Genomic DNA, 13,303 nt, shown 5'->3' with positions numbered 1-13,303 from the left:
TAAGAGGTAAAATGACCCCCGCTCGGCAGCGTAGGACCCCCCAGCACTTACCAGGAATGCGCACAACATATAAAACGTGATGAAATAGACGATGGCAAAATTGCTCCCGCACGTGTACTCCTCGCCGGGGTTGGAGTCGGATTCGGGATCACAGTACTTTCCCGGCAGACACGCCAACATGATGTCCTGCCAGGCCTCGCCAGTGGCGCACCTGGAATACAGGAGTCGGCCATGAAGCCTCGATGTATCGGGACTCAGTCACACCTGTGTAATACACGACGGTACCTGAATAACAGCAGCACGGCCTGCGGAAACGTCTGGAAGTTGTTGTTCCTGTTAATTTGGGTGTTATCCCTCATGGCGACTTTACCAAAAACCTGCAAATAAAAACATGGCGGTTTTATAAGCAGAGGAATATTCGAGCGCTACAGATAAATTATGTGATAATCAATAACGAGCGCAGCGGTTTGTTTTCCCGACATTCCGGATTTCCAAAAAGTCAGAAGCACAGGAATACAAATTATCATCAGGTCATGGATGATCTGAATGTAGGAATGTGATGCACAGGGTCATATACTGATTCACAGCAATCAGGAGACAAATCAGTAATACTTAATACTGACATTTAGGAAAAATGCAGCTCAGCCCTCTCAAACATAGTCAGCACAAACTGACTGTTCAAACTAAGCACCGCGCTGGTGCACCCTTGGCATGACCTAGTGGTTCAGGGCATCTTCTAAACTACTAGTTTTGAATCTATCCCCGTCTTCCTTTTTGTTGATTGACAGCTGTGGCTTTACAGAAGCCTGAGAACAGCGGAGACAGATGAAATACAAGTAGTTGGGAAGGTGCACTCAACTGTACGGCCACACCAAGGGTGCACTAAACTGTACGGCCGCACCAAGGGTGCACTAAACTGTGCGGCCACACAAGGGTGCACTGAACTGTACGGCCACACCAAAGGTGCACTGAACTGTACGGCCACACCAAAGGTGCACTGCACTGTACGGCCACACCAAGGTGCACTGAACTGTACGGCCACACCAAAGGTGCACTGAACTGTACGGCCACACCAAAGGTGCACTGAACTGTACGACCACACCAAGGTGCACTGAACTGTACGGCCACACCAAAGGTGCACTGAACTGTACGGCCACACCAAAGGTGCACTGAACTGTACGGCCACACCAAAGGTGCACTGAACTGTACGGCCACACCAAAGGTGCACTGAACTGTACGGCCACACCAAGGGTGCACTGAACTGTATGGCCACACCAAGGGTGCACTGAACTGTACGGCCACACCAAGGTGCACTGAACTGTACGGCCACACCAAGGGTGCACTGTATTATATGGCCACACCAAGGGTGCACTGAATTATATGACCACACCAAGGGTGCACTGAATTATACGGCCACATCAAGGGGTGCACTGAGTTATACGGCCACACCAAGGGGTGCACCCAGTGCCTGTGCTTGGTTTGAACAGTTACTTTGTGATGTCAGACGCCCTCTAAATTGAATAGAATATATTGGCGCACACAGCCTGTGGACAGAGGTGACATGGCTTTTTCTTCTTTTAATCCTGTCTACCTTTCAGAAAATCTTAAATCTACAATTCAAATAAAAAAATAATAATTTAAATACGTGGAGACAATAAATTCGTTGAATAATCGTCATTGTGCCGTTTCACCTGGTCGTGCGTCATTGAGACTGTGAAAAGGATCAGCACATCCTCGGGTGGGAAGCGGCATGCAATAATTACCACCCACCAGCAAACACATAACTCAATTAAGCAGTGATCGCAATTATGCTGAAAGCAGTAATTGGGGAGATGTCGGTCTCCTGCTTAATGCAAGAGGAATGAGACACCCAGAAATATGGAACGGGTCATTTTGGGTAATCGGGCAGCAATGGTAGGACGCCGGTGATTAATCCGATGAGTGTGAAGACGTAGAACATAAGACACAAGACAATGGTAGATTTGTGCTATTTCCACGTGGCAGCATTCAGCAGTCACCGCCTATATGACGTCATTATATGTTACACTCATATTACCTGCATGCCGATCACAGCGTAGATGAAGAACAGCATGGCAATAAGGAGGGCGACGTACGGTAAAGCCTGGAAGAAAAATCGGCAAAAAATTACCCCAAGGTCTGCTTCCATTCTGCTTCATTCTGTGGTGTTTGTGTCACATTCATCAACTCGGAGGACCCCTCACTGATTCAGATGGGTATAATGGCACATTTAAGTATTCGTATGACCACAATCAAAATAACTAGACCGCTGTGGTTATTGAGATCCCCTGAGGGCAGTCTACCTGAGGTCACAGGTGGAGATCCTTGAGAACCTCCAGCTGTGACACAACTAAACTGAATGACGTCACCGCTGATCGCTGTGGCTAAGTCATTCTCTGCCTGAAGTTACAGCGGGTGGTCATTGTTCTATGGCCACCCACTGTCACTTCAGATGTAGCAGATGTGGAATTGTTGTGGGACCTCATGTGGATTACGTCAGACCTGGTTGTTTTGGGGTTACTAAAAGTGGTGAAAGAGGGTGGATATTTTTATCTTTTATTTCAAATAAAGGATTTTTGTTGTTTGTCTATTTCTTTTGACTTACAGATTAGTAATGGGGGCGGATCTCATACGCCCCCCATTACTAATCTAGGGCTTAGTGGCAGCTGTGAGTTGTTGTTAACCCCTTATTACCCCGATTACCACCGCTTTAGGGCAATCGGGAAGAGCCGGGTAAAGTTCCGGGATTGTCACATCTAATGGATGCGGCAATCCTGGGCAGCTACAGGCTGCTATTTTTAGGCTGGGGAGGCCCAATCACTATGAGTCTCCCCAGACTGAGAATACCAGCCTCCAGCTATCGGGTTAAAAAAGGGAGGGGACCGCACACCGTTTATTTTAAAACTATTTAATTAATTTAAAAAAAAAAAAAAAGCTGCCTGCTGTTTCTCTTATTTTGATACACAGCCAAGATAAGCGCACGGCTGAGGACTGCAGCCTGTAGCCATATGCTGTATCTGTGCTGAGTATCATAACATTTGTTTTATTTATTTTTATACCATCATATAGACCTGCAGACATGGTCTGTGATTGGAAGCAGTCAGATACGCTGCCACTCAGGTGGGGGCGCTGTCTGACTGCAACCAATACTAGATGTAGGTGGGCGGGGAAAGCAGTGAATATGTATGAGGCTAATGAGCAGCCCTGGCAGTAAAACGAGCAGCTGCGGGAGCGGCCGGAGCCTCAATATATATAAAGCGCCTTCTCCTATCGCCCATCCATTCTGCCAACATTTTTAGGAGCCGTATTCCGGGCCAAAGTCCGCTCATCACTACTCATGATAATAACAATCCGGCCTCGATGTGTAGACACAGCACCATGAATCAACCGCTCCCTCTCAGTCATAGAATAAAGGTGTTACCTTTTGCCACTTACCTGGAAGGATTTTATGAACGTCCACAGCAGAGTTCGGATCCCTTCGCCTCTGCTCAGAAGTTTGACGAGTCGCATGACTCGGAATAATCGGAAGAAAGTGATTGAGATGCGGGCGCTGTCTTCTGAGCTCTGGAAAGCAGGAGGTAAGGTAAGTCACAGGCCTGGGGAGCAGGTATACAGAACGTGGCACAGAAGAGGCGGCTGCACACAGTACGGCTCCATTCACACTGCCGCCAGAGGACCCCCTCGGCAGAAAACGCAGCAGGACCTAACAATCACCATTAGTGTCCATGGTGTGACGGATTCAACACAGTGTTACCAACAGAAGCCGCGACAGTGTGAACAAAGCCGAATGCTGAGCTTTTAGAATTTCGTATATCCAGAGGAGGCAAACCTTAACTGGAAATAACAGAGCTAGAAATCCCTCTGCCGACCAGATGGGAGTTGTAGTTCTGCAGCAGATGGAGCGGCAGAGATTGGCCGTGGTGTTATCGAGCCTTTCCATTCACAGCAGCCCAGCAATAGTCATAGTGGTAGGCTCGGCCCTTACCGGAGGCCCCTACGGTGCCGCACTGAAGGCGCATGCTAAGACAGACTTGGTTTCCAGCTGCAGAGCACACACATGCATTCTCAGCCTAAAGTCTCATTCAGCTGGATGAGATGAATGCCATAAAACCCACGGCAAGACCTTCCCGTAAAACAAGGCAAGCCAGCAGGGAATGATGCAAAGTGACGGTTCACAGAGGTCAAACCATTCCGGAACCACTCATCTTACCGCCGGGTCCCCTGTGGGGCCTTGTTCAGTTGGCATTGGCTTTGAAAAAAATCGAAAACAGTGAATATTAAAAAAAACAAACAAAAACCGTACCATGAAGAATGTAAAATATACTGGATGTGGAGGCTGCAAGGTCTGATAGATGGGTCCTGCCTCAAAAGTCATGTAGCAAAGAATCTCCGGAAAATAGAAACTGATGATAGGAGGGGGTACGTGATACAAAGTATCAGGCATTCTGGGGATGAGGGGGCTCGGATACCGGACTACTCTACCCAGGGGTCATTTCCGTCCCGGCCACCTGCATTGGATGGAGCAACTCACATCACATAATAATGCCCGGCTTGTACTTTCCCAGAAATAATGGAAAGCCATTACCCGGCATAGGAAATTAAGTCCTATGTGAACCTGTGTTTCAGCCTTTAAAACACTGTACTCTCATCTAATATGGCCATTGTACTGGAGCTCACGTTGCTAAAGGGATTTTGGCAGCATAAAATGACTGTTCAAACCAAGCACAGGCGTTTGGTGCACCTTTGGGGTGGCCAATCCGTTCAGTGACCTCCCCACCTACTTGTTTTCCATCTATCTCTGCCTCCTCTTCCTTTATTGACAGCTCTGGCTTCAGAGGATCTAAAGAAGGGCAGAGATCAATGGAAGAAACGTAGATGGGGAGGTGCACGGATAGAGGGGAGGTACACGGGCAAATTTTTAGGCCACGCCCCCTAACCACACCCATTTCACAGTCACGCCCATATCCACTCCCCATCCACACCCATTCAGCACAAACACGCAGGCAGCCGGCGGGCCTCCAGCACGGACACGCAGGCAGCCGGCGGGCCTCCAGCACGGACACGCAGGCAGCCGGCGGGCCTCCAGCACGGACACGCAGGCAGCCGGCGGGCCTCCAGCACGGACACGCAGGCAGCCGGCGGGCCTCCAGCACGGACACGCAGGCAGCCGGCGGGCCTCCAGCATGGACACGCAGGCAGCCGGCGGGCCTCCAGCACGGACACGCAGGCAGCCGGCGGGCCTCCAGCACGGACACGCAGGCAGCCGGCGGGCCTCCAGCACGGACACGCAGGCAGCCACAGTGAGGCGGCCGGTCGCCCGCACAGTGAGGCGGCCGGTCGCCTTCACAGACAGGCGGCCGGCCGCCTTCACAGACAGGCGGCGGGCCGCCCGCACAGAGAGGCGGCCAGCCGCCCGCACAGAGAGGCGGCCGGCTGCCCGCACAATGAGGCGGCGGGCCGCCCGCACAGACAGGCGGCGGGGGGCGCCCGCACAGACAGGCGGCAGGGGGGCGCCCGCACAGACAGGCGGCAGGGGGGCGCCCGCACAGACAGGCGGCAGGGGGGCGCCCGCACAGACAGGCGGCAGGGGGGCGCCCGCACAGACAGGCGGCGGGAGGCGCCCGCACAGACAGGCGGCGGGTGGCGCCCGCACAGACAGGCGGCAGGGGGGCGCCCGCACAGACAGGCGGCAGGGGGGCGCCCGCACAGACAGGTGGCGGGCCGACCGCACAGACAGGCGGCCGGCCGACCGCACAGACAGGCGGCCGGCCGACCGCACAGACAGGCTCCGGCCGGGGGTGAGGGGGGAGGGAGGGAAATCAGCGCTGGGGAGATTAGTTTACTGTACCAGCAGCAGCACAGGCAGCGCTCCTCTCTATGCCACGTCTACTAGGATGGTAGGAGGGAAAAGCAGGGAGGCGGAGAGAGAGTGGGTGGGCGGAGCCCGGGAGCCGGCCGTCCCGCCCGTGGCAACGGGACAAACAACGTAAAGCGTGAAAGTCCCGCTGTATCCGGGACGGTTGGGAGGTATGCAGCATGTTAGAATGTGTACATAAGATCCCGCTGGTGGTGGCCGCAGCTTATAGGCCCCAAATCTGGTGACAGGTTCCCTTTAAAGTGAACCTGTCAGGTGCAATATGCACTCAGAGCCAGGAGCAGTTCTGGGCACATATTGCTAATCCCTGCCTAACCGTCCCTGTATACACTAGCATAGATAAAGAGATCAAGAACAAATATTTTTAAAGATCTTATATCTTATGCTAATGAGCGCGGGGACTAGTCCGAAGGGCGTTACTTCACTTGGCTAGTCGGCTCGCATAGCATGTTAGCATGTTATTACGCCCCTGTGTGAGTACTAATACGCTATGTGAGCCGACTAGCCAAGTGAAGTAACGCCCTTGGGACTAGTCCCCGCGCTAATTAGCATAAGATATAAGCTCTTTAAAAATACTTTTTCTATAGATGCCTTTATCTATGCTAGTGTATACAGGGACAGTTAGGGAGGGATTAGCAATATACACCCAGAACTGCTCCTGGCTCTGAGTGCAGATTGCACCTGATAGGTTCCCTTTAAAGGGAAACTGTCACCAGAAATTTAGCAAAAAAAATAAAAGATTCCCCTCTGCAGCTCCTGGGCTGCTTCTGGAAAGGTTCCTGTTGTTATTGTGCCCACTTTGAGACCTAAAAAAATACTTTATGAAGTCTTACCTTTTTGTATGCAAATCTGTTTTTATGGTCACGGGGGCGGGCTGCCTGGCGTCCGTTATTCCCCCTCCTGCCGCTGTACGCCGTCCCCCATTGCTCATTTCCATACATGAGGACGCCTTCCTCATGTAACTGTCCTCCTGAAGTTTTGTGCATGCCCAGTGCCACTCTCGCGGGACTGAGCACTGTGCAAAGTGTGAACGCTTTTGAGGTGATTGCGCAGGCGCGAGATTATGGGCGGCGCTGTGATTGTCATCAGCAGCGTCATCCAAGTACCTGCCCATAATCTTGTGCCCGCGCTTCTCACTCTGCCTCCACCGTTATGCGCAAGCACTGTCCATATGAACCACGTTACCTATTACCATGGGCGCGAGATTATGGGCGGCGCTGTGATTGTCATCAGCAGCGTCATCCAAGTACCTGCCCATAATCTTGTGCCCGCGCTTCTCACTCTGCCTCCACCGTTATGCGCAAGCACTGGCCATATGAACCACGTTACCTATTACCGTGGGCGCGAGATTATGGGCGGCGCTGTGATTGTCATCAGCAGCGTCATCCAAGTACCCGCCCATAATCTCGTGCCCACGCTTCTCACTCTGCCTCCACTGTTATGCGCAAGCACTGGCCATATGAACCATGTTACCTATTACCGTGGGCGCGAGATTATGGGCGGCGCTGTGATTGTCATCAGCAGCGTCATCCAAGTACCTGCCCATAATCTCGTGCCCGCGCTTCTCACTCTGCCTCCACCGTTATGCGCAAGCACTGTCCATATGAACCATGTTACCTATTACCGTGGGCGCGAGATTATGGGCGGCGCTGTGATTGTCATCAGCAAAGTCATCCAAGTACCCGCCCATAATCTCGTGCAAGCAGTAATAGGTAACATGGTTCATATGGCCAGCACTTGCGCATAACGGTGGAGTCAGAGGGAAAAGTGCGGGCACGAGATTATGGGCGGGTACTTGGTTAACGCTGTTGATGACAATCACAGCGCCGCCCATAATCTCGTGCCTGCGCAATCACCTGAAAAAGCGTTCACATGCGCAAATCTTCGGGAGGACAGTTACATGAGGAAGGCGTTCTTGTGTATGTAAATGAGCAATGGGGGACTGCGTAAAGCGGCAGGAGGGGGAATAACGGACGCCAGAAAGCCCGCCCCCGTGACCATAAAAACACATTTGCATACAAAAAGGTAAGACTTCATAAAGTATTTTTGTAGGTCTCAAAGGGGGCACAATAACAACAGGAACCTTTCTAGAAGCAGCCCAGGAGCTGGAGAGGGGAATCTATTACTTTTATTGTGAAATTTCTGCTGACAGGTTCCCTTTAACTGGTAGAGGAGCCAGGATAAAGCAGAGCTGAAGCTGTTGGGAAGCTAGGACCCAGCAGCTCTGCTCCACAGGCAGGAGACCACTGATCGGTAAACTAATAAATGCCTGCAGATGTCACTCTGCATAGGTCATTACTGGCCAGTGCTATCTGCAGGAGAGAGAAGTGCTGATTGCACGGTCTCCTCAGCGTCCTGACTCCCCGCGTGTCTGCAGCAGTGAGAAGCCGCACACGGGGAATCAGAGAACAGCTGCAGAGAAACGCAGGCTCCGGGACTGGGGGGGGGTCGGCTCTGGTGCAGGGGGGGGGGGGCTCTGCTGCAGGGGGGGGTCGCTCTGCTGCAGGGGGGGGGTCGCTCTGCTGCAGGGGGTGATTCATACCTCAGCAGCAGTCACAGGAGTAGGTGCGCGGTCGGCTCTGTAATGAATAGAAGGGAGAAACAGCGAGGCGGGGCTACAGTGGGTGGGTGGAGCCCGGGATAAACAGCCTCACGGGCGGGACCCGGGATCAAAGGCTCAGAAGAGGGACTGTCCCGCTGTATCCGGGACGGTTGGGAGGTATGGGCATTGACTGTGTGCAAGACATCATGAAACCTGAAGAATACAAAGGATTTTGGGTGACAATGTAGAGCCCAGTGTCAGAAAGCTGGGGGTGCGTCCTAGGACAGGAATTTCCAGCAGGACAAAGACCCCAAATACTTCATGAAGTTCCAGAAATGGATGGAAACAAAGCGCTGGAGAGTCCTAAAGTGGCAGCAATGAGTCCGGATCTAAATCCCATCGACTCATGTGGAGAGATCTGAAAATTACTGCTGGGAGAAGAGGAAGAGAAAGAGGAGAGAAAGAGATAGAGGAGAGATAGAGGAGGGATAGAGGAGAGATAGAGGGGAGATAGAGGAGAGATAGAGGAGAGATAGAGGAGAGATAGAGGAGAGATAGAGGAGAGATAGAGGAGAGATAGAGGAGGGATAGAGGAGGGATAGAGGGGAGATAGAGGAGAGATAGAGGAGAGATAGAGGAGAGATAGAGGAGAGATAGAGGAGAGATAGAGGAGAGATAGAGGAGGGATAGAGGAGAGATAGAGGGGAGATAGAGGGGAGATAGAGGGGAGATAGAGGGGAGATAGAGGAGAGATAGAGGAGAGATAGAGGAGAGATAGAGGAGAGATAGAGGAGAGATAGAGGAGGGATAGAGGAGAGATAGAGGAGAGATAGAGGAGAGATAGAGGAGAGATAGAGGAGGGATAGAGGAGGGATAGAGGAGTGATAGAGGAGAGATAGAGGAGAGATAGAGGAGGGATAGAGGAGGGATAGAGGAGAGATAGAGGAGAGATAGAGGAGAGATAGAGGAGAGATAGAGGAGGGATAGAGGAGGGATAGAGGAGGGATAGAGGAGAGATAGAGGAGAGATAGAGGAGAGATAGAGGAGAGATAGAGGAGAGATAGAGGAGGGATAGAGGAGAGATAGAGGAGGGATAGAGGAGGGATAGAGGAGAGATAGAGGAGAGATAGAGGAGAGATAGAGGAGAGATAGAGGGGAGATAGAGGAGAGATAGAGGAGAGATAGAGGAGAGATAGAGGAGAGATAGAGGAGGGATAGAGGAGGGATAGAGGAGAGATAGAGGAGAGATAGAGGAGAGATAGAGGAGAGATAGAGGAGAGATAGAGGAGGGATAGAGGAGGGATAGAGGAGAGATAGAGGAGAGATAGAGGAGAGATAGAGGAGAGATAGAGGAGAGATAGAGGAGAGATAGAGGAGGGATAGAGGAGAGATAGAGGAGAGATAGAGGAGGGATAGAGGAGAGATAGAGGAGAGATAGAGGAGAGATAGAGGAGAGATAGAGGAGAGATAGAGGAGAGATAGAGGAGAGATAGAGGAGAGATAGAGGAGGGATAGAGGAGTGATAGAGGAGGGATAGAGGAGAGGTAGAGGAGAGATAGAGGAGGGATAGAGGAGGGATAGAGGAGGGATAGAGGAGGGATAGAGGAGAGATAGAGGAGAGATAGACGAAAGAAAGAGGAGAGATAGAGGAGAGATAGAGGGGAGATAGAGGGGAGATAGACGAAAGAAAGAGGAGAGATAGAGGAGAGATAGAGGAGAGATAGAGGAGAGATAGAGGAGAGATAGAGGAGAGATAGAGGAGAGATAGAGGAGGGATAGAGGAGGGATAGTAGAGGGATAGAGGGGAGATAGAGGGGAGATAGAGAGGAGATAGAGGAGAGATAGAGGGGAGATAGAGGGGAGATAGAGGGGAGATAGAGGGGAGATAGACAAAAGAAAGAGGGGAGATAGAGGAGAGATAGACGAAAGAAAGAGGAGAGATAGAGGAGAGATAGAGGAGAGATAGAGGAGGGATAGAGGAGAGATAGAGGAGAGATAGAGGAGGGATAGAGGAGAGATAGAGGAGAGATAGAGGAGAGATAGAGGAGAGATAGAGGAGAGATAGAGGAGAGAGAGAGGAGGGATAGAGGAGAGATAGAGGAGAGATAGAGGAGGGATAGAGGAGAGATAGAGGAGAGAAAGAGGAGAGACAGGAGGAGAGACAGGAGGAGAGATAGGAGGAGAGATAGAGGAGAGAAAGAGGAGAGAAAGAGCAGAGATAGGAGGAGAGAAAGAGGAGAGATAGGAGGAGAGATAGAGGAGAGACAGGAGGAGAGACAGGAGGAGAGATAGAGGAGAGATAGAGGAGAGATAGAGGAGAGATAAAGGAGAGATAGAGGAGAGATAGGAGGAGAGACAGGAGGAGAGACAGGAGGAGAGACAGGAGGAGAGACAGGAGGAGAGACAGGAGGAGAGACAGGAGGAGAGACAGGAGGAGAGATAGAGGAGAGATAGAGGAGAGATAGAAGAGCGATAGAGGAGAGATAGGAGGAGAGACAGGAGGAGAGACCGGAGAAGAGATAGAGGAGAGATAGAGGAGAGACAGGAGGAGAGATAGAGGAGAGATAGAGGAGAGATAGAGGAGAGAAAGAGGAGAGAAAGAGGAGAGAAAGAGGAGAGAAAGAGGAGAGATAGAGGAGAGATAGAGGAGAGATAGAGGAGAGATAGAGGAGAGATAGAGGAGGGATAGAGGAGGGATAGAGGAGAGAAAGAGGAGAGAAAGAGGAGAGAAAGAGGAGAGATAGAGGAGAGATAGAGGAGAGATAGAGGAGAGAAAGAGGAGAGAAAGAGGAGAGAAAGAGGAGAGAAAGAGGAGAGATAGGAGGAGAGAACGGAGGAGAGAACGGAGGAGAGAACGGAGGAGAGATAGAGGAGAGATAGAGGAGACATAGAGGAGGGATAGAGGAGAGATAGAGGAGAGATAGAGGAGACATAGAGGAGGGATAGAGGAGAGATAGAGGAGAGATAGAGGAGAGATAGAGGAGAGATAGAGGAGAGATAGAGGCGAGATAGAGGAGGGATAGAGGAGAGACAGAGGAGAGATAGAGGAGAGATAGAGGAGAGATAGAGGAGGGATAGAGGAGGGATAGAGGAGGGATAGAGGAGGGATAGAGGAGAGATAGAGGAGGGATAGAGGAGAGATAGACGAAAGAAAGAGGAGAGGAAGAGACGAGGAAGAGACATAGTTACATAGTTACTAAGGTTGAAAAAAGCCCCCGGTCCATCCAGTTCAACCTTCCTCCACCAGTTCTACATTTGGTCACTATGTCAGTTATAACCCACAATGTTCTGTACTGAGGAAATCCTCCGCCCTGATATAAAGCTGTTATAGTGTCTGCCATTACTGCCTCTTGTGGTGGCATTCCACAGTCTGACTGCTCTAACTGTAAAGAACCCTTTCCTGTTTAGCTGCAGGAATCGCTTTTCTTCCCCCGCAGTGAGTGCCCCCTGGTCCTTAGTACTGTCTTTGGAAGGAATAAGTCATGTGCCAGTCCTTTATATTGACCACACATGTATTTATACATATAAATGAGATCTCCTCTCAGAGACGTCTTTTTTCTAAGCTAAACATATCTAACTTTTTCAACCTCTCATCATACGGGCGGCCTCCATTACTCATCATACGGGCGGCCTCCATTACTCATCATACGGGCGGCCTCCATTACTCATCATACGGGCGGCCTCCATTCCTCATCATACGGGCGGCCTCCATTACTCATCATACGGGCGGCCTCCATTACTCATCATACGGGCGGCCTCCATTACTCATCATACGGGCGGCCTCCATTACTCATCATACGGGCGGCCTCCATTACTCATCATACGGGCGGCCTCCATTACTCATCATACGGGCGGCCTCCATTCCTCATCATACGGGCGGCCTCCATTCCTCATCATACGGGCGGCCTCCATTCCTCATCATACGGGCGGCCTCCATTCCTTGTAATAATCTAGTTAGCCGCCTCTGAACTGACTCTAACTTCTGAATGTCCTTTTTAAAATGTGGAGTCCAAAACTGGATCCCATATTCCAGATGTGGCCTTACCAGTGATTTATAGAGGGGTAACAATACGTTGGGATCACGGGATCTAATCTCTCTTTTTATACACCCTAGAATCTTGTTTGCTTTTGCAGCTGCTGCCTGACATTGAGTGAGACGAGGAAGAGACGAGGAAGAGAACAGGAAGAGAAGACATCTTCAGATATGAAAGACCTGGAGATGTTTATAAAGAAGAGTCTGAAATTCCAGGTGAGAGGAGTAAGAAGCTTGTGGATGGGTATAGGAGGCAACAATTTTGTCTGGCCCATTTTTGGGGTTGTGTGCGAAATTGTCCAATTTGCCTTCTTTATCAGATTTTTTAGTGTTGTTCCAGTATGCACAAAGGAAATAAACATGTGTATAAAAAAATGTATAATTGCAATAAATTTCTGGGAGAAATACTTTATTTTCTGGAACAATTTCAAGGGTGCCAACACTTTCAGCCATGACTGTAAAGGAACTCTAAGAACATTGGGCTTATAGATCTTCATCCTTGTAATTAATGAGGATCAGATGCAGCTACACGCTGACATAAGCCCCTTATACATATTGGACTAATGCTGGCCGAACCCACTAATATTGACGGATTCGGTCAACAGTGTGGGAGCCCCGGGTAATTTTTTGTCGGGGTAGATATGGATCCGGCATGTCAGATTTTGGACTGATGATTCTTTTATTTTAGATATATCTGGCAGCGGTTTTCTCATAGAGAACACGGGAGAGTTCTGCCAAACGAGCACTACTATGTATGATTTTTTTATGTATATGAGAGGTGGCCAAGATGGTTGTTGGCTGAACTATCGTCCGAAGGATCGTTTGTCCATCAGAC

At 50.6% G+C, this 13,303-nt stretch overlaps 1 protein-coding gene across 1 annotated transcript in view; it reads right to left on the bottom strand.

The window, feature by feature from the left end:
• The window catches only part of CACNA1D (calcium voltage-gated channel subunit alpha1 D), a 390,642-nt gene that overhangs the window by 64,939 nt on the left and 312,400 nt on the right, over nucleotides 1–13,303 (bottom strand). The window contains exons 33-37 of the mRNA XM_075321032.1: nucleotides 4,229–4,267; nucleotides 3,454–3,582; nucleotides 2,057–2,122; nucleotides 286–377; nucleotides 52–211 (exon numbers count right to left, since the gene is read on the bottom strand). Of these exons, the coding sequence (XP_075177147.1) occupies nucleotides 52–211; nucleotides 286–377; nucleotides 2,057–2,122; nucleotides 3,454–3,582; nucleotides 4,229–4,267 (486 nt within the window). The remainder of the gene's footprint in view (nucleotides 1–51; nucleotides 212–285; nucleotides 378–2,056; nucleotides 2,123–3,453; nucleotides 3,583–4,228; nucleotides 4,268–13,303) is intronic.

Source organism: Anomaloglossus baeobatrachus, chromosome 8 (genome assembly GCF_048569485.1).
Source record: "Anomaloglossus baeobatrachus isolate aAnoBae1 chromosome 8, aAnoBae1.hap1, whole genome shotgun sequence".
NCBI lineage: Eukaryota > Metazoa > Chordata > Amphibia > Anura > Aromobatidae > Anomaloglossus > Anomaloglossus baeobatrachus.
The sequence above is the reverse complement of the archived record's forward strand: the minus strand, read 5'-3'. Positions and strand labels throughout refer to the sequence as shown.